At 34.4% G+C, this 25,684-nt stretch overlaps 3 protein-coding genes and 2 long non-coding RNA genes across 12 annotated transcripts; 3 read left to right on the forward strand and 2 right to left on the reverse strand.

Annotated features, from left to right (window-relative positions):
* Positions 1 to 1,821: 1,821 nt before the first annotated feature.
* Positions 1,822 to 12,638, forward strand: LOC123881782. Of its 5 annotated transcripts, none has more exons than XR_006799586.1 (5): positions 1,822 to 1,953; positions 2,090 to 2,186; positions 3,351 to 4,399; positions 11,526 to 11,622; positions 12,394 to 12,638. XR_006799586.1 is itself a non-coding variant. In XM_045930526.1 (4 exons), the coding sequence occupies exons 3-4, from the start codon at positions 3,361 to 3,363 to the stop codon at positions 12,429 to 12,431; spliced, it is 1,077 nt and encodes a 358-aa protein (XP_045786482.1). In that variant the 5' UTR covers positions 1,900 to 1,953; positions 2,090 to 2,186; positions 3,351 to 3,360; the 3' UTR covers positions 12,432 to 12,638. The 5 variants fall into 5 exon arrangements, 1 of the variants encoding a protein (XP_045786482.1); XR_006799587.1 differs by having other exon boundaries at positions 1,901 to 1,953; positions 12,402 to 12,638; XM_045930526.1 differs by lacking the exon at positions 11,526 to 11,622 and having other exon boundaries at positions 1,900 to 1,953.
* On the reverse strand, positions 7,497 to 10,181 carry LOC123881783. Of its 2 annotated transcripts, none has more exons than XR_006799590.1 (6): positions 9,600 to 10,181; positions 8,790 to 9,504; positions 8,606 to 8,698; positions 8,419 to 8,524; positions 8,045 to 8,106; positions 7,497 to 7,798 (listed from the first exon to the last, which is right to left on the reverse strand). It is a non-coding gene; the product is annotated as an uncharacterized LOC123881783 (long non-coding RNA). The 2 variants fall into 2 exon arrangements; XR_006799591.1 differs by having other exon boundaries at positions 9,575 to 10,181.
* Positions 12,639 to 12,917: 279 nt separating the features above from the next.
* LOC123922435 (polygalacturonase-like) lies at positions 12,918 to 15,917 on the reverse strand (the record flags this gene model as incomplete). Its single annotated transcript, XM_045975152.1, has 4 exons — positions 12,918 to 13,249; positions 13,988 to 14,506; positions 15,165 to 15,476; positions 15,861 to 15,917. Coding segments are annotated over 4 exons (1,116 nt in total), but the record flags the coding sequence as incomplete, so codon positions are not given.
* A 1-nt stretch (position 15,918) lies between these two features.
* LOC123881784 lies at positions 15,919 to 17,995 on the forward strand. Of its 3 annotated transcripts, none has more exons than XR_006799593.1 (5): positions 15,919 to 16,340; positions 16,539 to 16,965; positions 17,100 to 17,253; positions 17,509 to 17,594; positions 17,692 to 17,995. It is a non-coding gene; the product is annotated as an uncharacterized LOC123881784 (long non-coding RNA). The 3 variants fall into 3 exon arrangements; XR_006799594.1 differs by having other exon boundaries at positions 16,648 to 16,965; XR_006799592.1 differs by having other exon boundaries at positions 16,917 to 16,965.
* A 3,233-nt stretch (positions 17,996 to 21,228) lies between these two features.
* Positions 21,229 to 23,848, forward strand: LOC123881785 (cytochrome P450 86A1-like). The gene is made up of 2 exons (XM_045930528.1): positions 21,229 to 21,907; positions 22,749 to 23,848. Exons 1-2 carry the CDS (start codon positions 21,234 to 21,236, stop codon positions 23,605 to 23,607), a joined length of 1,533 nt encoding a protein of 510 aa, XP_045786484.1. The 5' UTR covers positions 21,229 to 21,233; the 3' UTR covers positions 23,608 to 23,848.
* Positions 23,849 to 25,684: the final 1,836 nt, after the last annotated feature.

Here is a 25,684-nt window from a genome sequence, read left to right on the forward strand (position 1 = left end):
CGAAGGCCTCTGTGACAGCAATTCTTGTTGATGTTTGTAAGTGTGATTAGGCACTCGTAACATGGTTTAAGAGTATTCTTACATGATTGTTGATACATGTTGATACTGTTAATGCTTATTGTTAATCGTTATATGAATGATAAACGTGTATGCAATAAGTTGTAGCTTAATGTGAGCAATGTTATGTTTTGGCATTAGATTGCAATGTTAAGTGAATGTGTTAGGATTGTGTTCCCGCATTCATAAAAGAGTAGCTTCGAGCTAGAGAATATCATATGGTTGATATGTGTATGCATACATGCATTCATGATTGTATGTGAACATTGGAAACTTGGGTTCCAATAACGAAAATGGATTATGTGTCCATAATGAAGCCGAGGATCGGATTAGATGAATCCATGAGTCCGGAGTTGCTATCCAACAGGATATAAAACTGTTTTGGCTTATCCAAGGGAGATAAGATGGTTCGGTAAGTTCCGACATATCCAGCATGATATAAAACTGTTCTTGGTCCACCGTTGGTGAGACATCTTGGTACCACATGCATTTAGTTATGTCTAGGGATGGCATGACAGTGAATTAATTGGCATTAGATACCTTAGGGTAAATGCGCATATATTTGATAAATGGTAAGTGACATTATTTGGTTGAATGGTGTTGAACCATATTAATTGATAATTGTTTATTGCGATGTTTTGACGTGAGTTAGAATATGTATAATGTAGTTCGAAAGTGTAAGGTCTTTCTTATGCTCGTATGATATGCGATTATGTTTTCTAACTCTCTGCTTTGTGTTATTTGCTGGACCTTTGGGGGTTCAGATATTCAGGCTGAGGATTGTGCCGACGTTTAGACTGCTGTTCTAGCGTGGTGTTGAGATACCTTTTGGTGAGGAGACTTAGCATAGATTACTCCTCTTAGTACTAGCTTTTGACTAGAGTTTGTAAATAGTGAATGCTCTGGTAATGTAACATCGAGTCGGGGATTACGCTTGGATTTCATCGTATATCGGTGTTACCTTTTTGTTATGCTAGTTCTTGTATAAGTGACATCCTTAGGGATGAATATGGCTTATGTATATATATATGTATATATATGCAATGCTTGGTTTGATTGGAATCCGCTGTTGCTTTTCATGTTAAATTTCATGATGCTCTGTGTGTATGCTTGTGTTTTAATTACCGCGTGGCACTCTGCCTTTACACTTGTTGAAAAGTTTTTAAAATTACGTTTTTAAGGGTAGTACGGGTTAGGGTGTTACATTAGGCGTGTCGGTCCTGTGGCCTATCAGTTAGCATTGCCTCCATCTATGTTAGGGATGCATGATGTATTCCATGTGTCTCAACTCAGGAAATTCATTCCAGATCCGTTCCAGCCAGTAGAATTGGAAACCATAGACTTGAAACCAGATTTAACGTATCAGCCCAACCCCGTTCGCATTGTAGACCGTGATGTTAAGACTCTTCGGAACAAGACAATTCCAATAGTTAAGGTTCAATGGGCTCAGTCACCGGATGGCGAGTTCACTTGGGAGTTAGAATCCGAAATGATGAAAAACTATTCTTATCTTTTCTCAGGTAAATTTTAAATTTCGCGGACGAAATTTCTTTAAGGAGGGTAAGTTGTAACATCCTCATTTTCTTTATGAGTATTATGTATCAATTAGAGATATTATGAGTATCATATTATGACATGACCAAATACTAGAAAATAAAGACCAAGTGTAACCAATGAGATAACCTATAGTGGACCCCACGCTATTACTTAAGTACCAAACCCCTTAGTTCACTTTCATTTTTCTTTTCCTGCATAATCAGAATACTCCCTTCTCTCATCTCATCTCTCTCGTTTAACAAAACAACAGCACCCAACCATCTCAATCTCTCTAAACTTCCTCATAAAACTCACATGTATGTAGTGTTTTAAATTCCTCAAGCTCCAATCTCACTAGTGGTAAGTTCATGTGTTCCAAATTCAATTTCAATCTCTTGGATTCGTGCACTGTTCATTCCTTCTCTAAAGACCCAAATTATGACCTTTACATACATGTAATGAAATGGGGCTTATTTGTTTTTATGTGGTGATTTAGGAAGTGGAATTGAAGGCCAAAGCTCAAGAGGGAGCTGAAGCTCTCATTTCAGATCTGTAACCAAGTTTCAAGGCTAGGATTAAGCTCCATTTATCAGGTGGGTTCTTAAGTTTAGTTAGTTAATTGCCCCAAATTATGAACTTTGTATGCCAACAGAAGTTTAGGATCAAATTTTGTATGAGAGGAGCTTAATCCCAAAGCTTCTCTCCATTTTAAATATGTATTATATGCTGTAATATTCATGGCTAGTAGGAAAAAGGATTGTGGTGAGAGTTGCTGCAAAAATTTGGTGAAAAATATGAAAACAAAGTAGCAGGTCAGTATCTGCAGAATTTTTTAAACACAACAATCTCACTCTTTTTGAATCCCTAAGCCTTCTAGCTATTTTATGTGACTACTGCAAGTAAAATACATAATTACAATGTTAGTTACACGTTAAGTATACGATAATCAAGAAATTAGAATATGTTAGTTATGCCCCGGAAGGGAATCATGGGCAGGATAAAAACTCAGGACAGTTTAGTTAGTCAGTCAATCATGGTGGATACTTTTGTACCACGTTATGGGATTCGATGAATCCAATCATGTTATAATTGTGAGCTTCATGTCGTGCCGATGCGTATAATCATCGACGACGGATATGTCAGGCCTCTGAGAATGGCTCACCTGAGAGTGTCTTAGTTATGTTAAAATGAACAAGATGATAAATTGTGATACACATTTATGATTTTATGCTATGTTATGAATTATGTTATGAAAATTATGCTATGGACTGACATTCAGGTACACCGGTGTAGTCACCGTTAGTTGGGTAGTAGAACTCACTGAGGCTTAGTAGTCTCATCCCACGCTTATTAATTTTTTTTCAGATAAACAGAAATCACATGGTAAGCAGGCTATGGAGTAGCTGCTGCAGCTGGATGAATTATGTTTAGATGTTTTTTTGTACTTCTATCATGTATTTTGATCATGGCATGTACTGTATATGACTTTATACTTATGTTATAACACCTATGTGTGCCATTTTAATTATGTCAGGAATTGTAAACTTAATGTACCAAGTATTAATTATGTACAAACCTGTTATATTCTAGATATTTAACTTGGGATGTTATAATTGGTATCAGAGCAGGTCGATTCAGACTGTGCCTTTGGTTATTAAGAGTACAATATCAATCTAGTGTGGACTATTGGATTTCCTCACGTTTATTCTAGATGTTATATCACTTTGAGCCTAGCTAACTCGATTTGATTATGACAGTTAGAGTACTATGTTTGGAGCTCCAAGAGGACGCGGACGCGGAAGGCCGAGGCGTAATGTGGCGGAAGAAGAGACTTATGAATATGAGGGAGAAGCGAATGCTAATATGTGGGCACACATGATGCATCAACACCAGCAGTTCCAAGCCCAGCAAGCCCAACAACATCAGGAGATGATGATGATGTTCCAGCAGCAAATGAATAATGCACAAAATCAAAACATGGGAAGTGCAGCTTTCAGAGAGTTTTGTCGCATGAATCCACCTGAGTTCATTGGAGAGTATGTTCCCGCCACTGCAAGAGAATGGATTCAAAGAATGAGTGGTATCCTTGAATCCATGGAATGCACAGAAGCCGAGAAAGTTACTTTCGCGACCAGATTTTTTCGCGGAGCTGCTTGCAATTGGTGGGATGGCGCCCGAGCATCCATGTTGTCAAGCCAAACTGAAGTGAATTGGGAAAATTTCAGACGCCAATTCATATCCCACTATATTCCCGAAAGCTATCAATTGCAAATGGAGCGAGAATTGACCGAGTTGAAACAAGGAAGCATGTCAGTTGCTGAGTACACTACAAGGTTCAATGAGTTAGTTCGTTATGTGGCCGATGGTAATGATGTGCCAACGGAGGCGTGGAAGATGAAGAAGTATCGCTTTGGATTGCGGGCCGATATTGCACATGATGTGTTCATGCAGCCAGTTACCAATCTTGGTGATTTAATCCAGAAAAGTTATCATGCTGAGGCAAGTCTTAATGATATTAGAAGGGAAAGGGGTGAGATTGCCCAAAAGAAGAAGGATTCTGAAAAGTATAACATGCATCTGAAGCCAAAGAGTTCCCCAAGTAAGAATAAACAGAATTACTCTCCTCGATCTCCAAGGAAGTGTCCAGATTGTGGTATTCCTCACAGCGGAGAATGCATGAAAGGAAAAGATGTGTGCTTTTATTGTAAGCAGCCGGGACAATACAGGAGTGATTGTCCTAAACTGCAAAAGCAAGGAGATGCCAGCGGGACTACCAAGAGCAAAGGAAGGGTGTATTCACTTGATGGTAAGAACGCAAAAACTAATAATGCCTTAATTACTGATATATGTTTGCTGGATCAGTCCGAAGTTTTTGTGTTGTTTGATTGTGGAGCCACAAATTCTTTTATTGCTGTTGATTGCGTTATACGGTTAGGATTACCGTCAACCTCCTTAATTCCTCCAATGATTGTCGTTGTCGCTACTGGTGGCAAAGTTACATCCAAGCGGGTGTGTCAGAACTGTCCTGTCAACGTTTCTGGGAAAATTTATTATGTTGATCTAATTTGTCTGCCTATCAAGGATATGGATATAGTTTTAGGCATGGATTGGCTTTCTGCCAATACTGTGTACATCGGTTGTGCCGAGAAAAATCTTTATGTCCCCATTGACATCACTGCAGAGAGTAGAGCCCTTACTGCTCTGCTGCAGAACACTCATCAGATGATTCAGTATCTCTTTGCCGAGAATAAATGCTTTAGTATCATGTTCACAATGAATCCAGAACCTAACTTACGTCCCAGCGACATTCCTATTGTCAATGAATACTTAGATGTATTTCCGGAAGAAGTAACTAGTTTACCACCGGAAAGAGAAATTGAATTCTCCATTGATCTTGTTCCAGGATCTCAGCCTATCTCTATTGCACCTTATAGAATGTCTCCTTTAGAGCTCAGAGAGTTAAAATCTCAGTTAGAAGAACTGCTTCAAAAACACTTCATTCGCCCTAGTGTTTCACCATGGGGTGCACCGGTTCTGTTAGTCAAGAAGAAAGACGGCACTATGCGGTTGTGCATTGATTACCGCCAGCTCAATAAAGTCACGATTAAGAACAAATATCCTTTACCCCATATTGATGATTTGCTAGATCAACTCAGAGGAGCCACTATCTTTTCAAAAATTGACCTTAGATCTGGATATCATCAAATTCGCATCAAGACTTCTGATGTGTCAAAGACTGCCTTCAGGACCCGTTATGGCCATTACGAGTTCCTAGTCATGCCATTTGGTTTGACCAACGCACTAGCAGTGTTTATGGACTATATGAATCGGATTTTCCAACCTTATCTTGACAAGTTTGTCGTAATCTTCATCGATGATATTCTAATCTATTCGAGAAATTCTCAGGAGCATGCTGAACATCTAAGGATAGTTCTAGAAATTCTAAGAGAGAAGCAACTTTATGCTAAGTTCAGTAAATGTGAATTTTGGCTTACGGAAGTTAAATTCCTAGGCCATGTCATATCTCAAGGAGGTGTGTCAGTGGATCAGTCGAAAGTGGAAGCAGTGCTTAATTGGGAAAGACCTAGAAATGTTTCAGAAGTTAGAAGTTTTCTAGGCTTGGCAGGTTATTACCGAAGATTCATTTTGGGATTTTCGGAAATGGCGTTGCCCTTAACACATCTAACTAGAAAAGGAGTTTCGTTTGATTGGGATGCAGCATGTGAACAAAGTTTCAACATGTTGAAAAAGAAATTGACCAGTGCACCGGTGTTAGTTATTCCAGATCCAAACAAGAAGTACGTCGTGTACTGTGATGCTTCAAATAAAGGACTGGGATGCGTGCTTATGCAAGATGGTGCAGTAGTGGCGTATGCATCAAGACAGTTGAAACCACATGAAGAGAATTCCCCCACCCATGACCTGGAACTTGCAGCCATTATTTTCGCATTGAAAATTTGGAGACATCATTTGTATGGTGTGCAGTTTGACTTGTACAGCGACCACAAGAGTTTGAGATATTTGTTTGATCAAAAAGAATTAAATATGAGACAACGAAGGTGGATGGAATACTTGAAGGACTTTGATTTTGAATTGAACTATCACCCGGGAAAAGCAAATGTGGTAGCTGATGCTTTGAGTAGAAAGGCACTGTATGCGTCAGAGTTATTAATGCATCGGTGTGGATTATACGAGAAATTTAGAGACCTTGATTTGAATGTCACTTACCAGAAGAATGGAGTTAGGCTGAATAGAATTGAGTTATCATGTGATCTACGATCTCTGATAGGCCATGCACAAGCGTTTGATATGAACTTGCAAAATAGAATTGGTAAACCAGAGTTCACCGTATCTGAAGACGGTATAATTCAGTTTGAAGGAAGAATTTGTGTGCCTAATGATGTTGAATTAAAGAGATTAATTTTAGAAGAAGCACATAAGAGCGGATTTTCAATTCACCCCGGTTCCACCAAAATGTATCATGATTTGAGGAAGAATTACTGGTGGCCAAACATGAAAGCAGAAATTGCGGAGTTTGTGTCAAGATGTATCGTATGTCAACAAGTTAAGATTGAACACCAAAAACCAGCCGGTCCATTGCAACCTTTAGAGATACCCGAATGGAAGTGGGAACACATTACTATGGATTTTGTGAGCGGACTACCCCGCAATCAAAAGGGACAAGATTCAATTTGGGTAATTGTGGATCGTTTAACGAAGTCAGCCCACTTCATTGCAGTGAAATCAACCTATAAGGCTCCACAGTATGCAGAACTTTTCATAGAGGAAATTGTGAAGCTGCATGGTGTGCCACTCAGTATTGTATCAGATAGAGATCCCATCTTCACTTCACACTTTTGGCATGCTTTCCAAAGAGCATTGGGGACACGACTTAAGATGAGTACTTCGTATCATCCTCAGACAGATGGTCAATCGGAAAGAACAATTCAGACCTTGGAAGATATGCTCCGAGCTTGTGTTTTAGAGGACCGTGGTACTTGGAGTAAACATTTGCATCTCATTGAGTTTGCATACAACAACAGTTATCATGCTAGTATCGGAATGGCACCATATGAACACTACTACAAAAAAGGGCTACTATAGCACTTTTTTTTAGCTTTAATAGCACTTTAAAGTGCTATAGAAGCTGGTGCTATTATAAGTATGTGTCTATTATAGCACTTTTAAAAGTGCTATCGTATGTCCTATCTTCAATAGCGCTCATACACTAAAGTGCTATAGTATGCCTGTTTATTTTTTCTGTATGTTTTTATAGCACTTTATAAAAAAAGCGCTATTGTAGGTCTTTTTAAAAAAAAAAAACAAAATGGGGCTTTTTTTTTCTATACGTAACCTGAGCTTAAATTGAAATTTAATAAATAGTTTCATTAAAAACTAGCAAATAATATCAAGTACTTCTCCAATATAACATGAATAATATACAATACAATTTTGTATATACATATAGATATTCAATACATAAGAGTCTCACCCACCAAAACTATCTTATGTTGATACATACAAATAATAACAACACCAAGGCCTACACAAAGGTGTTATACCTCCTCAACCATAATCACTCACCTATCCCTACACTTAATGATCCTATGCAGAACAAGAATTTATGCGCAAACAACTAATAATCAACTTGAACGCCTTAGGATTGCTCGCAAGCCAGCACCATTCTCATATTACCAAGAAGTCCCTGAAAAATTAAGAATTAAGAATATATTATATATTTGACTACTCGATCTTATTTAATGACAGAATTGAATAGTTTCAAAACAAATAGTATATTGGTATTCCTCTCTAAGACACCAATACAAAACAGTCTCAATATACCTTAGCCAAACACCTAAACAATATGAGAGGAATTATACAAGAGTAGCAAAGATGTGAAACAAAACAGACTTAAAGGTACAAACATAAAGCCAAATCTCACTACTCTTACCATGACAACTCCTTTCATTGCAGGAACAAATATAAAGCTAATTTCTTGCTAAAGACGATTACCTGTATATATAAGAATATGGATACAAGGTTAGAGTAATTTCTTGCTGAAAGGATGAATTTTTTCTGAGACGATTACGAGCTGTCTCAATAACGAATCTGAGTTCGCAAGATGTATGCCAGACTCAAAAAATCATTGACAAATGGAACAAATCAGATAAATTAGGTTACAGCGGTATGTTGGTCTGCTGAGGGAGGGAACTAACTCAGAATGGTCAATAAATACTATAGTCTTATAATAATCTTTAGATTTAACGGTTTCTACAGCTACTGCAACATGTAACAGGTGTAGGTACAAATGAAATAAAATCTTACGATCACTCTTGCAGCTTTGTCATTGACAAATGAACCATCTTTATGGGTGTGGGTTTCAATGTAAATCTCTTTACGTTTGGGTGATCTTCCATTGACATTTTTTTTTCTGAAACCAAATAGATAAGTTTATAGGTAATTGGTATTATGAATACAATGTACTCAATAAAAAGTTCAAATATAAACAAACCTTTTCATCAATAAACTTTGGGAGACTTTTTGTACCCAAACAATGAACATCTTCAAACTTAGCACGATGCTGTCTATTAATTTTACTTATTTTCTACAATTGATACAACAGAATATTATTTAAGAGAAAAACCAAAGTTAAAATATAGTTCATGATATGAAAGAATCTATTCACTTTGACTTACTTGTCCTTTTTCAGAAAACCAATGTTGAACCAATCGTCTCCATTGACCTAGATCAACCCTGCAGTCTGGTTTAACGGATGCATTCTCTTCTTCCGTTTTACTTGGGTCATATACCTTTGATTTTAAATTGGTCTTCCATTGTCCTACTTGTCATTAATCTCAGATTTCAACATTTTCCTTATTGTGTCATTTATAGGAGGAACGAACTCAAATTTGGACTAAACAAATATAATCCTTATGTCATTTTACTAGAAATCAGTGCTATCGAATTTCTAAACCACATACTTATATTAAATCAACAATATCACAGTCATGTCACCAAGGTTCTGATGGTGGGTTATTTGGCCCATCATTTTCAACAAAATTTCTACATGGAACTTAATCTCAATCATGTCACCACTACATTCAGATTGAGCATTATTTCCTAACATTAAGATGTACGTAGTAAGCACTAAGGTTGCAAAGCCTAACCATCTACTTGCTAAGTTGTGTACTGTGCTTATTGCCTATCACTCACTATGTAAACTAACCAACCAATTTGAATTTGGTCCACACCACTAACATAAATAATCTAAAAGCAAACTAGTTGAAAAGAATTTACACCAATTCAAAACCCACATATAGATAGCATACCTGATTGTGTCGATTTCAGCAGCGATACGACGATGTGGCGGAACTCTAAGGCTAACAGTACCAAAGGTAGCAAATAGGAAAGCTGGAAAATAATAAGATATAAAATTAATAATGGGAAACAATAATTTAAAGAAAATTTTCTTGAAACATACCAGGACTGAAGCAAAGAAGAATGACCTGAATGAATGCTGCGAAGAGACCTGAACTGAAGCTTTTGATTGACGAAACGGAATGGCTGACGAAAGGGAACACAGAGAAACTGAATGGGAGAATCGAACAAAAGGGAATGAGTCGAACTAATTAAGAATCGAATCAACTTGATTTTGTGAATCGAAGATTAGAGGAAAGGCGGCACATATTTCTTCTTTGATTTGATGAACAAACTGATTACAAAAAGAAAAGGCCAATTATGAATCTTCTAATTGATGGGTTCAATTTGGGATTTAGGGTTTAACAAGTTTTGGGAATGATGGAGAGAAGAAGGTTTTAGGGTTCAATTGATGGTGAACAATGGATAGAAGGGTTGATTTCGTCGGAGAAGACGGGAGTTCGTCGAAAAAGACGGCGAGTTCGTCAGAATGATGGAGAAGACGGTGAGTTAACCGATGGAGAGTGAGGAGTGATTGAGAGTGAGGAACGATGGAGAAAAACGGTGAGTGAACGGTGTGTTTACCTTTTTAATTTCAGCGTTTTTAGTTTTTTATTTTTTGTGAAAGAACCTATAATAGCACTTATGAAGAAGCGCTATCCTATCTATGATCTATAATTGCGTTTTACCAAAAGTGCTATCAAAGGGATATACATTTTATAGCGCCCGCAAGGAAAGTGCTATTGAAGGTCTCTCTCAAAATTTATATTTACTCTATTATAGCACTTCTGGTAGGAAAGTGCTATTATAAACGTCAGAGTCATATTTTTAATAACACTTGCATAAAAGTGCTATTAAATTAGTGCTATTGTAGACCAAAATTGTAGTAGTGGAAGCTCTTTATGGAAGAAAATGCCGGACACCGTTGTGTTGGACGGAAGTAGGTGATAATTAAAGGATTGTTAGGACCGGATATTATTCAAGAGACTACTTTGAAGATCAAATCAGTCAAGGAGAATATGAAAATTGCTCAGAGTAGACAAAAGAGTTATGCTGATCACAGAAGGAGACCTTTAAAGTTCAATGAGGGTGACCATGTTTTCTTACGCGTAACGCCTAAATTGGGTTTGCGCGGTGTTTTCAAAACTAAGAAGCTTTGTCCAAGGTACATTGGACCATATCAGATCCTTAGGCGTGTCGGTCCTGTGGCCTATCAGTTAGCATTGCCTCCATCTATGTCAGGGATGCATGATGTATTCCATGTGTCTCAACTCAGGAAATTCATTCCAGATCCGTTCCAGCCAGTAGAATTGGAAACCATAGACTTGAAACCAGATTTAACGTATCAGCCCAACCCCGTTCGCATTGTAGACCGTGATGTTAAGACTCTTCGGAACAAGACAATTCCAATAGTTAAGGTTCAATGGGCTCAGTCACCGGATGGCAAGTTCACTTGGGAGTTAGAATCCGAAATGATGAAAAACTATTCTTATCTTTTCTCAGGTAAATTTTAAATTTCGCGGACGAAATTTCTTTAAGGAGGGTAAGTTGTAACATCCTCATTTTCTTTATGAGTATTATGTATCAATTAGAGATATTATGAGTATCATATTATGACATGACCAAATACTAGAAAATAAAGACCAAGTGTAACCAATGAGATAACCTATAGTGGACCCCACGCTATTACTTAAGTACCAAACCCCTTAGTTCACTTTCATTTTTCTTTTCCTGCATAATCAGAATACTCCCTTCTCTCATCTCATCTCTCTCGTTTAACAAAACAACAACACCCAACCATCTCAATCTCTCTAAACTTCCTCATAAAACTCACATGTATGTAGTGTTTTAAATTCCTCAAGCTCCAATCTCACTAGTGGTAAGTTCATGTGTTCCAAATTCAATTTCAATCTCTTGGATTCGTGCACTGTTCATTCCTTCTCTAAAGACCCAAATTATGACCTTTACATACATGTAATGAAATGGGGCTTATTTGTTTTTATGTGGTGATTTAGGAAGTGGAATTGAAGGCCAAAGCTCAAGAGGGAGCTGAAGCTCTCATTTCAGATCTGTAACCAAGTTTCAAGGCTAGGATTAAGCTCCATTTATCAGGTGGGTTCTTAAGTTTAGTTAGTTAATTGCCCCAAATTATGAACTTTGTATGCCAACATAAGTTTAGGATCAAATTGTGTATGAGAGGAGCTTAATCCCAAAGCTTCTCTCCATTTTAAATATGTATTATATGCTATAATATTCATGGCTAGTAGGAAAAAGGATTGTGGTGAGAGTTGCTGCAAAAATTTGGTGAAAAATATGAAAACAAAGTAGCAGGTCAGTACCTGCAGAATTTTTTAAACACAACAATCTCACTCTTTTTGAATCCCTAAGCCTTCTAGCTATTTTATGTGACTACTGCAAGTAAAATACATAATTACAATGTTAATTACACGTTAAGTATACGATAATCAAGAAATTAGAATATGTTAGTTATGCCCCGGAAGGGAATCATGGGCAGGATAAAAACTCAGGACAGTTTAGTTAGTCAGTCAATCATGGTGGATACTTTTGTACCACGTTATGGGATTCGATGAATCCAATCATGTTATAATTGTGAGCTTCATGCCGTGCCGATGCGTATAATCATCGACGACGGATATGTCAGGCCTCTGAGAATGGCTCACCTGAGAGTGTCTTAGTTATGTTAAAATGAACAAGATGATAAATTGTGATACACATTTATGATTTTATGCTATGTTATGAATTATGTTATGAAAATTATGCTATGGACTGACATTCAGGTACACCGGTGTAGTCACCGTTAGTTGGGTAGTAGAACTCACTGAGGCTTAGTAGTCTCATCCCACGCTTATTAATTTTTTTCAGATAAACAGAAATCACATGGTAAGCAGGCTATGGAGTAGCTGCTGCAGCTGGATGAATTATGTTTAGATGTTTTTTTGTACTTCTATCATGTATTTTGATCATGGCATGTACTGTATATGACTTTATACTTATGTTATAACACCTATGTGTGCCATTTTAATTATGTCAGGAATTGTAAACTTAATGTACCAAGTATTAATTATGTACAAACCTGTTATATTCTAGATATTTAACTTGGGATGTTATATCATCAGTATAAATTTATTTTACACATGCATCTAATAATATATTGACATATGATGTAATGTGTTTTAAAATGCATGACATGTCACATTTATTAAATAATATGGCAACACATTGTTGGTCGCATGTGTAAAATGATTTTACACAGACATTGCACCACAATATTAAAACTCATATATTTAACTATATTTTTTAATTTATATGAAATCAAAAGAACTAAAAATTTATGATATGATAGAGTGAGTAACATAAGATAATTAATTAGTGTCACCACTGCTTAATTTAGTTTCTCATCTTAAAGGAGTAATTCCTACAAAGGTTTGATGATGAAAATGGAAGAGAAAATTATTTACACTACTTGTAGTCAAAATGAAGGAGACCCTAACTATACATGTGGAACCATACAAATGGGTGCTTTTCTTCGAATTGTGGGTTTTACATTAGCACATTTAGCAATTGCTTTAGACCCGTTGAAGCTTAAATCTATGTCACTAAGTACAATAGCTTCACATGGCACACCACGACTACAAACCAAAGCCACTCCTTCTTGTGTTGCAGAAGTTCCTCTAATGTTCTTGAAGAGCACTTTTCTTATCTTAATTTGTGATGGACTCTATAAAAGTTGAAGAAGAAAATAAACCTTCATTAGAAGCAAAATTATCGTCTTTCCAATTTTGTCCGTTAACTATACAAACATAATTGAGTTAAATATGTTTTTAATCCCTCTAAATAGTATACAAAATTTAATTTATAGTCCCTCTAAAAAATTTCTTCAAATTTTAATTCCCTAAATTAAATATTTAGTCCTTATTATTTTTACAAAAGTTCATGTAGCATATTCAAAATGCATTTTATTTGATTACATGTGATTGATTGATAAGAAATTAAAATATCATTAGTTTAATAGTTTAACTATTTACTCGCAATTTTAAATAGTTAAATTATTAAACTAATGATATTTTAAGGTCTTGATAATGATATGTCATAAAAAAATAAATTGGAATATGCTATGTAAACTTTTGAAAAATAACAGAGACTAAAATTGAAAACATAAAATTTAGAGGACTAAAGTTTGAAGGAAAATGTTAAAAGGACTAATAATAAAAGTTGCGTTATTTAAAGGGACCAAAAACATATTTAACCAAACACTATTAATCCATAAGTCACATTAGTATATGATATTAATATGTTAGCTATTACTAACATGACATTTTCATATACTTTACTGATTATAGCAATAAGTTTTATATATTTTTAAGACTAATTATATTTCTAATGTTTATTGATGAAATTGATAGTGTTTATTCCATAAATAATTGAAAAGCAAAGTGACCTTTAGTTGAAGAAATACCTTTTTTGAGCACTGGTTCCATGGACAATACTCTTGATCAATAATAATCGGGTTGGTGACATTAACCATTATGATATCTTCAAAATGCAAATGAGATGCGATAGAAACTACTGAGGTACCAGGCCATGTTTTGATCCTTACACCATTATCCGTGTTATTTAGTGTGCAATTTTTTACAGTAAGATCCACAACAGGTTCTTCATTTGGATATCTTCCTAGACTTCCAACACTAATACCATGTCCCGGACCACATGTCACGTTTCGAATCGTGATTTGTCTGCTACCATCTCCTAAAGAGATACAATCATCACCAGTGCCAATTTTAGAGTTGATGATTTGCACTTTAGTTGATCTTCCAATGTGAATTCCATCGGTGTTTGGACTAGTTTCAGGTGCATTGATGTTGAAATTTCTAAATGTTACATTGTTGCACCCGAAAACATTGGCGTGAAAGTATTTGCTGTCTTTTGAGTTTATGTCTTGGATAATTGAATTGTTGAGGAATGCAAAACCGAAATTCTGTCAAAAGTACAATTTCTTAAGTTGATTGAAATGCATTGTCATTAGTTTTTCAATTATGAAAATTATGAGAATAAGTACTCAAATTTCACACGATTTTATAAAGTAATTAACTAAATGACTTTAGACCAGATACATTAGTTATTGAATGAACCTAAAAACTAAAAAATGAATTTTTGCTTATTTATGTGACTAAAGGGAGTAATCTAATTTTGTTCATCTATTTCATGATTTTGGCCTTCCACATTCCAACTACATAATTTTTGATTACCAACATATTTTCCATGTGAAACAATTGGTTTCTCGATATTTTCCCCAATTTCTCCCCATTATTAGTACCTTTATTCTACAATTTTAAATTTTACTCTCACAAGCATCACAATTGTGTGCAATTGAAAAATAGAAAATGAAATTATACAATCACAATTTTTGAAACATTATAACTAGGGAAAAATTGGGAGAATTATGGAGAACCCATCATCGCAATGGAAACTAAAAGTGGGGAAAAAAATTAGAAACCCCTCCATAAGGAAGAACAATATCGATAACCAAAATCATACAAAATGAAGAGAAAGATTAGTTAATACAAAATAAAATTTTCCATAAAAAATCAAATAAATTTTAACATGAGAGATTATGATTATTGTATTTCTCTTACCATGACATGCCTATTGCAATTTGTATTTCTACCACAATCATTTTGCGTCCAAGCCATTTCACCTTGGCCATCAAAAGTTCCTCTACCAGATAAGGTAAAGAAATTAATATATTGAAATCTAACCCATTGATCTTGTCCATTGAGGTGGTAAGGATTTTTTGGTGCTAGAATTTTTCCACGAACTCGAACCTCAATTGAAGCATTACATGGTCCTTCAAGATCTATTTGTTGCAACTTGTACCAACCACTAGGAACCACAACTTTACTTGGACTTGATGATGCACAAGCATCTTTCCAAGCACTCTTCAAAGCCTTTAAAAAAAGAAAAACGAGAGAATATGAAAAACAAACAAATTTGTACTAAATTGTTAAATAAAGAGAGAATATGAAAAAACAAACAAATTTTTAATTAAGTTGTATATATGTATCTAGCCTAAATTTGTACTAAATACACATATATGTTTTTGTTTATATAAAAATTAGGGTTGCATTTTTCATAATGAAAGTTGTTAAATGGCAGTCAACGTGTCGCTATCAGCAAATCACAAACGGATTTTTGATAAACCACCGTAGAAAATATGTGAAAGAATGGTGACACCATAGACTGCAGTGACGCATTTATATGGCAGATTTTTGATCATCTGTCATATTTTGTCATTCTGCTGTCGATATAACAATGATTAAAAAAGATCTTACATTGGTTATATCTCCATTAGGTGCACCATATTTTCTTATATTGAAAACTCCAGGTTGGTTTACATATCTGATAATGCTATATTAGGCTTTCATTATCATTTATTAATACTCTGCAACTCATAATAATAAGTGTATTACTGTTGTAATGCAGCCACAACAATTATCACAATAGATGATAAGTATTGCTTTGTCCTGGTTTGTTGTTGTTAGTTTTGGGAGATTGTTTCGTTTTAGTTTGTTTGAAAAGATCGAAGCATGCCGTTTGTGTTTTCCTTGCTATAGGGTGTTATTCAAGAACTGGTTGTTTAGTTCCAATTCTTCCTTTATATACCAGTTCAAATCAGTTTGGTTTTGCGAGAGGTCAAGGTGATGGGCTCTCAAAATATGTCAAGTTTGAAAGAAATTGCAGCCCTTGTATACAAGTTCAAATCAGTTTCAATAGCTATTAATATGACACAATCTATGGAAGTTGTCTGTGAGGTAATTTTCGCCCTTGCTCTCCTAAGTATTGTTGTCTCTTTTTATGTAAACCTCTGTAAATACTATATTTAACTTAGTTCACTATTACTGAACTTTTTCGTAACACTTGGTTCAGTTTTATACTTTTGTGATATTCTATGATTGACATGGCTTGAATCAATTCATTTTGACTTGTTATTGGAGGGCGTGTTGTGTTAGATGGTGTGATTCTTTAGCAGCTCCCCCCATTATTTTTGTTTGTAGGTCTGCCAATGCCACCATGATATCTCTCACTTATATTTAGATTATAATATGTTTCTTCTGACAGCCAAAGCAACTTGGATAAGTTCAAGTCTGAGGATTGTAATATTCTCCCTTGTACTGACATAGCTAGAAGGGGACTGGATATGAAGTGTTCACTTTGTGTTTAACTTATTATTCAATTGTTTACTAATCTATAATCCTCTTACTGATAATGTGCATAGAAGGCGGCAATGACAGATGTCAACTGTTGTGACATATGCATTGCTGCCATTATCTTAGTTCCAATATCAATTATTAGAAGTTATTTAGTTTGTTTATCATGTCACATGACAGGTATTTCCTGTTACTCAAAAGAAATTTTGTGGATTCAATCCTTTTACAAGTATGAACTCTCTCCCTTTCTGGTCTTGAACTTGTTTGAGCGAGCTTGAATACCCATTTTTTCCTTTATTCCTCGCATCTCTTCCTTTATTTTGGGTGCAAAAAATACTAAACTGACGTGTTCATGTTGTGCAGCGTTTGTGTGCTATAAAATTATTTTATAATCTGAGGTTCTACACAAACTTATAAGCTATGAGGTTTGGCACATCTCTCGCTCTCAAACATAGGAAATTCACACAAAGGTTCAAGTTATTGACATCTATCTAGTCTCTTTTTAATCCACACAAAGGTAAGCTCAAATATGCCTATTTTGTCAAATAACTTAAAATTTTTGATAATAATGTCTTTCTTTTATTTGATAACATACCTTAATTAAGATAGTAACGTGTTTGCAAATTAGTCTCATCTGATATTTAGATTTTGTTGTGTTGTTTAGTATCATGTTATTTTGCATTTGAATTATATCTCTCAATGCTACATATATAGACCCTTAGTAAGTTGATTAATATGTTTGAATTATTAATTATATCTCTCGTGATTTTAGGCCGTACAAAATGCTGCTTATAAGCTGATTGGCATGTTGTCTATATAGTGTGCAATATGTCACAATCTACGGAAGTTGTTCATGAGGTAATTTTCCCCTAAGTATTGGTGTCTCTTTTTATGTAAACTTTTATGTCACAATCTATTTAAATTAGTTCACTTTTAATGAACTTTTTCTTAACAGTGTTGGAAAAGTGAACTTCACATGTCTATATAACTGGTTTATATAGAATTAGAAGAGTCTGCAACTCTGCATCAATATACTTTGTTGGAACTGAAGTTTTACATTGAGAAAAGTATTATTGACTAGACATTCACATATTCATTATTGTGTTGGTTCTCAGTGTGTGTTAGAATTGTAATTAGTTTGTAGTTAGTTTAGTTACTTATTTCTTCATGAGTGATATTATACCCCTTAAATTAGTTTGTAAATTTGTTCTTATGTAATTTAAATTGGGCAAAATAAATTACTCTCATTTGGATATTTGGTTAGCAAATGCAGAGCTACTGTATTTTTTTATTATTTTTTTCTAAAGAAAGTGTTGTTTGCCACGATTTAATTGTGGCTATATTTTTTTTTAAATTACAGTAACACTTCTTAGGTCGGGTAAAACTTTAACTGACTTAAGAAGTCAGTTTTTAAGTCAGGTCAAAATCTGACTTAAGAACTTCAAACTTCTTATGTCGCCTTTTCTTAAGTCAGGTAGAGACCGACTTAAAACGTCATTTTAACCGACTTAAAAAGCGTTTCTTAAGTCAGTCCAAATCCGACTTAAGAAGTCAATACTTCTTATGACTGGAATTGTTAGGCCAGGCTCGGAACCGACTTAAGAAGTCGATTCTAACCGACCTAAGAAGTGTTTTTTCCACTAGTGATTCTTTCTCTCAGCGTCAATGATAATCACACAAGAAAACAAGTGAGAAAGGTTAGATCCTTCCTCCAATGAATGCTCATTACCTAAAGTGTTCATAATGTGTTTCCAAACTCTAAAAATATCACCCAAATAATAAACGTATATAATTTGTGGAAAAATAAATGTATCTGATAATTTAGAAAAATGAGCTTATACATTAATAGTGACAGAGCCAAAAAATTTATCAAAATTATACAACGCTGTTCACTTAGCCATCGATTTTCTGCTTTCGAGAGGTTTCGTTTGAGAGGGATTGTCTCCCTCTGATTTGTATGGTTACTTACGGAGATTAAGCAAGGAGTTACATGGGAATGTGATTTGGGGCATAATATTATGCATGTTTAGGGAAATAAAAAGACGATTAGGACCGTTATTTGAAATTTTATTAGGAATATTTTTATATGTTCTCCCATTACACCTACACTCTACACAAGTCTACACTTGTTTGCTCAATATATTTTTTTTTACAAAGAATAGACTAATTTCTTTTGATAAAGCAAAGAATAGACTAATTATTACTTCATTCCAAATCAATAGTGGGAGCAATAAAATGAGGCACACGATAAGACACTCTAGAGTAAGACTGAAATGAGGTTACCCTAGCTAAATTATGAGTGATCTCATATTATTAACTTTTACAAAAATTACCTCTTTATAACCACAATCAACTCAAACACTAAAACTAACTTTGAATAAAGAAAATTATATAATTTTTAGCTTCCAAATAACCCGTAAAATGAAATGTCACACAAGCAACAACCCTTTTATACCTTTATCGCTCTTGGCTAATGATCAAAAACATTGCAACAACACAAAAGAAGAATTAGGATGACACCAAACCACTTAAAAATTTCATACTAAATGGACTTTAAGAAAGAATACTTGGCGAATAAATGCTCTTCTATCTCTCAAATTTGAGAACACTTCACACCCATTATAACTAAATGTAAGTTTTTTATCCAAAATTTTGAGAACTAAAGTCCTTGATTTGTTATTTGGCTCTTCATGAGCCGGCTCTAGATATTGAGAGTTTATGAGGAGATGGAAGAATTTAAAAAAAAAAATGGAGGAAATGAAATTAGCAAAAAATGATAGTTGATAATAAAAATCCCTCAATATGGAGGAATGAAATATGAGTTAAATCTTTACCGACTTAATGGTTCTAATATTAGTATTACCAAAGTTTTTTTTTTTCTTTCTTACGAACAAACAGTATTACTAAAGTTTAAGTCATTAAGTTTGATCTAGTAGCGAGAGATTTGAGTAATACGCTATAGGTCATGGGTTCGGTTCCCAGTTCATTATAAACAAAAAAAAAAAAAAAAAAAGTATTACTACAGTTTTTTTTTTTTTTTGAAGTGAACAGTATTACTAAAGTTAAACTCACATTAGATGGTCAAAAATAACATTCTTATTTTTATGATGACCCAAAAACAATAACAAAACTATCATTTTTCTTTGGATTGTTGTGAATTTCGCTGCAAGTCCATTTTATGCCTGCGGTTAAACAGCCTCTAACAACTCTTTCTCTTGCACTCCACCCCATGCTTACAAAGAAAGGAGTAAAATCAAAATAGTCAAGTGGATTTCATAAAAGATTAAAATAAAATCAAAGCTCTTCGTTTTCATTTGAAGCCACTACCACGCATTATTTTAAATGGATAAATAAATATTCCGTCACAAAATTTACTACATATTCTATCTGCTAATTTTTTTCTTGGTCAATTTATTTTCTCAAGTATTATTCCTTGCTTGAATTCATTATTAATACAATTTCTTTTTTTGGAATTTATTTTTGAAAACGGTGAAAGTTGGTAATAATCATTAATGTTAGTATTTTTTACCTTCGTTGGGAGTTGAACTCTATACGATCCCCCAAAACCGCGATCAGGAGGAGGGAGGGACTGAAACTATTGATGCCAGAACTGACTTCATTTATTCGCATTATATGTGTAGTAGTCTGGATTCGAACCCTGGACACTTCATTTATTCGCCTTTAAATGTGAAATTTCTAGCCACTAAGCTGCTGGAAGAAAAAAATCTAAGTTTTTTTTTTTTACTAAAAATATGGATTCATTAATTGAAATTGAAAATAATGGAAAGGAATGATGGAATTTGATTTATATTATTTGTGTGAGTGAATTTTGATTTTTTTTTTTTTTTTGTCAAGGAGTGAATTTTGATTTTCTTATGAACAATGATGGAAATTAACTTTGGTTTAGTAAAAAAAAAAAAAGTTAGCTTATTAGTGGATAAACAGTCGGATTGAATTTATAATATTTGGTAAAATTAATTGTAAACTATCTTATAAATATAAAATAACATAATATATATGTTTAATTAATATTTAATTTTTTTAAGTAAGATGAATTATTTAAACCGAGATAAAATGATAATATATAAGCTATAAATTAGTAAAAAAAAAAATATTACCATGTTTTTTCGGTGGATTTATCACTTCATCTAAAAAAAAAAAATGTTAGCATGCAGATGATATAGTTTTTTTTTTTTTTTACTAAGCAGATGATATATAAATTAAACACCCTTAAACACCAAAATAGAGTGACCAATTTATTCATGCCTCACTTTTTTTTTTGGTACATTATGCCTCACTTAAATACCAAATTCCTAGATATATGTGTGCAGATGATATACCCACCTAACATCGATCACTTTATTATTCATGCAAAAACTTTCCCAACAACTCTCTCCTAAACCTTAATGTTACCAAAAAAGGGAAAACCTTGTCATATAATGTCATTCCTACATAATATATATACAAGCAAGAATTGTCATCATATATGATATACAAATGGAGACTCTCCCTCTTCTCCTTACCCTAACAGCTGCCCTTTCTGCCTATTTCCTTTGGTTCCACTTCCTCGCTCGAACCCTAACCGGTCCAAAAGCATGGCCGTTCGTCGGTAGCCTCCCGGCCCTATTCAAAAACCGAAACCAAGTCCACGATTGGATTGTTGGCAACCTCCATGCAACCGGAGGTTCAGCCACCTACCAAACATGCATCATCCCTCTTCCTTTCTTGGCTCATAAGCAAGGGTTCTACACCGTCACATGTCACCCTAAAAACCTCGAACACATCCTCAAAACCCGGTTTGATAATTACCCGAAAGGACCTAAATGGCAAACCGCATTCCATGATCTTTTGGGTCAAGGGATTTTCAATAGCGACGGTGAGACGTGGCTAATGCAACGTAAAACCGCGGCTCTTGAATTCACGACACGGACATTGAAACAAGCTATGGCTCGATGGGTGAACCGATCTATTAAGAACCGGTTATGGTGTATTTTGGATAAATCGATTAAAGATAATATTTATGTGGATTTACAAGATCTTTTGTTACGACTAACATTTGATAATATTTGTGGACTTACATTTGGTAAAGATCCTGAAACTCTTTCACCAAATTTACCTGAAAACCCTTTTGCTGTTGCTTTTGACACTGCCACTGAAGCTACCATGCACAGGTCAGTAACTCTTGCTTGTAGTCTTGTAGACTTATGGTTTTGACTTTTAATTAAGTGCAACGTTTGAACTTTATGACTATGAAACATGATTTTGGTAGGATAAATTAATCAGTTAAAGTTCTTGCTTATAAATATAAAAAAATCAGTTAAAGTTCTTATTAGACACCTCTTATAATGAATAAGGTCTTTAAAAAATAATACCAATTGTTAATATTAATAAATGACTTTAATTTTGTAAGTTTTCATATTTTAGAAACACTTCCTATATTTAACAAAGAGAAGGTAACCAAAAACAAATATAGAAGGGAAAGGGTTACCGTGTTAGCAAGGAACAAGGTTGTTCAAGTGAATTTTCTTTTATAATAATGTGAATTTATTTTTTGGGTTAGATATTTTTTTAGTCCCTATAAAAATACTAAATGTTGTTTTTATAAAAATTAAAAAAAAAAAAAAAAAAAAGTGGCATACTTTAGTCCCTACAAAATTATTATGTGGGTAGTTTAGTCCCTAAAAATAATGCCACATTTTTATAGGAACCAAAAAAAAATTGATAATTTTATCGGGACCAAAAATATATTTAAAAATCCTTTATTCTTTATAATTTTTTTTTATTAATTTACTTTTTTGAATTTAGTGATATATTATTTCCGAACCAAGATTCTCTCCTTTAAAGAAAAAAGTTGAAATAATATGCTGATATTGATCATTGATAACGTGGAGAATAATGGCCGAGATATAATGTGAATATCAATAGTAAAAATCTCCACTATTTTTTCAATTTTTCTTTTTGAATGGAGTGAGTCCATTTTCATTATTCTCACATAAAAATTGCTCAACACAGGTTCCTCTACCCAGGCTTAATATGGAGGTTCCAGAAAATTTTCGGTATAGGATCAGAAAAAATGTTAAAAGAAAGTCTTCAAATCGTCGAAACATATATGAACGATGCCATGTCAGATCGTAAAGGAATCCCTTCCGATGACCTAATGTCACGTTTCATGAAGAAACGCGACGTCGACGGAAAACCAATATCCGCCCCAGTACTCCAGCGCATCATCTTAAGCTTCATCCTCGCTGGAAGAGACACATCATCTGTCGCTCTCAGTTGGTTCTTCTGGCTTATTTTGAATCATCCTAATGTGGAGGAGAAGATAATCAAGGAGTTAACGACAGTTTTAGAGGAAACTCGCGGCAGTGAACGGCAGAGATGGACGGAGGATCCTATTGATTTCGGAGAAGCGGATCAGTTGGTTTATTTAAAGGCGGCATTGGCTGAAACACTACGGTTGTACCCGTCAGTGCCACAAGATTTTAAACAAGCAGTTGCTGATGATGTTTTACCCGATGGAACGGTGATTCCGGCTGGTACAACAGTTACATATTCGATATATTCAGTTGGAAGGTTGGAAACAATATGGGGTAACGATTGTTTGGAATTTAAGCCAGAGAGATGGATTTCGGTTCGGGGTGATCGGTTTGAACCTCCAAAAAATGGATTCATGTTTATGGCTTTTAATGCTGGGCCGAGAATTTGTTTGGGGAAGGATTTGGCGTATTTACAAATGAAGTCTGTGGCTGCTGCTGTTCTTTTGCGATACCGGCTATCGCTAGTTCCCGATCACAGGGTTGAGCAGAAAATGTCTCTAACTTTGTTTATGAAGAATGGTCTGAAGGTTTTTTTGCAGCCACGTAAGCTTTAAGAAGGGAAAGGGTGGCCATGTCAGCTTGGACTGAGGGTGTTTTATACATTGCATGGAAGAAATTTGGAGATGTTCTGTTGTAATATGTGTTTTAGAGTTTGTGTCTGTTTAAGTGTAAATGTAAATGTTTTTCTTGGGTTTGAAATTTGGGTGTTGTTATTTCATATTTGTGTATCAATGTTTTGTTTTTCTTCATTGTGAAAATTAATAAACATAAGTGAAAGTGGATGTTGAAACCTAATGTAATTTTCTTTTTATAGTATATTTTAAAGGTTTAATTGCATTTTTAATTCTTCAAATTTATGAATTGTGCAATTTTGGCCCCTCTAATTCTAAATGTGCGATTTTGTCCCCTTTCTGATTTACTAACCCCCAAGTCATGGTTTTGGTTTATAGGTAAAATAGCTAGTAAGTCTTCTTGTGTTTTTTCAAATTGGTGTAAGGATCCATTAAAATGCATTTTTAGCATCTAATGGTTGCTATAAGAATTGTAAGGGTTGAGTACCCTATACTCCTTATAATTCAATTTTTGCTTATCAAAAAAAAAAAAAAAAAACTAACCCCCAAGTCAAATTTTGATCAAAAAGTACTGATGTGGCAATTTTTTACACGTGGATAATTGTAATTGGCAGAGTAAAAATTAAGAAATTTACGATTGAAAATATTTTTTGCTGATATTAGTTCTCCATTTCAAAATAGAAAAAGAAAAAAATTTAAAATGAATAATATAAGAGAAAACTAATGAAAAATAAAAGAGAATAAATAAAAATGAAATATATAAGAAAAAAATTTGAAATGTAAAATTAAGACAATATACGATACAATCATCTTATCTCGTCTCAGATCCTGACCATCATCTTATCTCGTCTCAGATCCTGGCCATCAAATGAGTCGTATATCTCTTCCCCTATCAGCAAGGTTCTACAGTCCAAGACATACTATAATTAAACTACATGCAAAGAGGCCAACAGAAACTGATCTCTCAAAAAGAGAAGCATGGAATGAGGTGGAATATTAATACACTTGTTTTAATAAGATAACAGTAAAAACCATATTACAGATTGTTTACCGGTCAAGACAGAATTGTTTATACTTCAAAAATGTCACTGCTAACTTGGCCTTTGCAGCTTCACTGAGCATCTCGTCGTCACACATGGCCTTTGAAGGATCTGCCTATAATATTGCATACTTGGCAGATTGTAGTTTCAACTAAAAGAAGAATTTTGTAGCATGATCTTTTGGAGAAGCTCAATTAACTAATAGGGAAGATTACCAATCATTAAAACTTCCACTGCAGCTGAAAATTTCTCGATCGAGGCTCTTGCTTTCAGGCAAAGAAGCGGTCACAAATACAATTTGATCAATCAAGTGAATTCTAAACTCAGTCCAGATTTAGGGCCTTCTCCCAGAGGTCATCAACATCTATCTGTTGCACAACATATCTGACAGATGCATAATGAAATAACATGAGTGTCCTAGTCAAACTAATTTTTGTTTGTATCTTGACCAAAGAATTTTTTGTTGGTAACATTAACAATCTCAGCATCACATTGCCCCCTTTAGTAAGAAGCAAAGTGTACTAGCTCGATTAAGCGATAAGGAAAAAATTAGAGTTGTGGCACAAAGAATTTGTATGCTATTGCAGATGAAGGCGCTATGAAGTTGTTTTGTGACTTATTTTTGGAAAGTGGGTGTTGCATCAACAAAGGTATCAGAGCGTAAAATGGCAGAGAATAACCGAAACTAATTCAAAAGGAGAAGACTTGCATAACAAGCAACCTACAGTGGCCATTTTACAAACGTCCTGGAGGAGATTTGAACTCTACCCTTGAGGTAACAAGGCTAAACTTTTACCACTGAGAGCTGACACCTCAAGTGTATTATTTTAATTGATAATCAAAATTAAGCATTTGCACGTCTTTCTATACTTCCTAAAGTGACAGTATTAACCATCATATGTAACTATAATTCTATTTACACAGTTTTACAGATTTTTATCAAAACACAAGAAGCCTAACTATTAAACTATTAAAGAGAAAGACCATATAATTAATTAGGCAAATTAAGTATATAACTA

The sequence above is a fragment of the Trifolium pratense genome, linkage group LG4, assembly GCF_020283565.1.
Source record: "Trifolium pratense cultivar HEN17-A07 linkage group LG4, ARS_RC_1.1, whole genome shotgun sequence".
Classification (NCBI taxonomy): domain Eukaryota; kingdom Viridiplantae; phylum Streptophyta; class Magnoliopsida; order Fabales; family Fabaceae; genus Trifolium; species Trifolium pratense.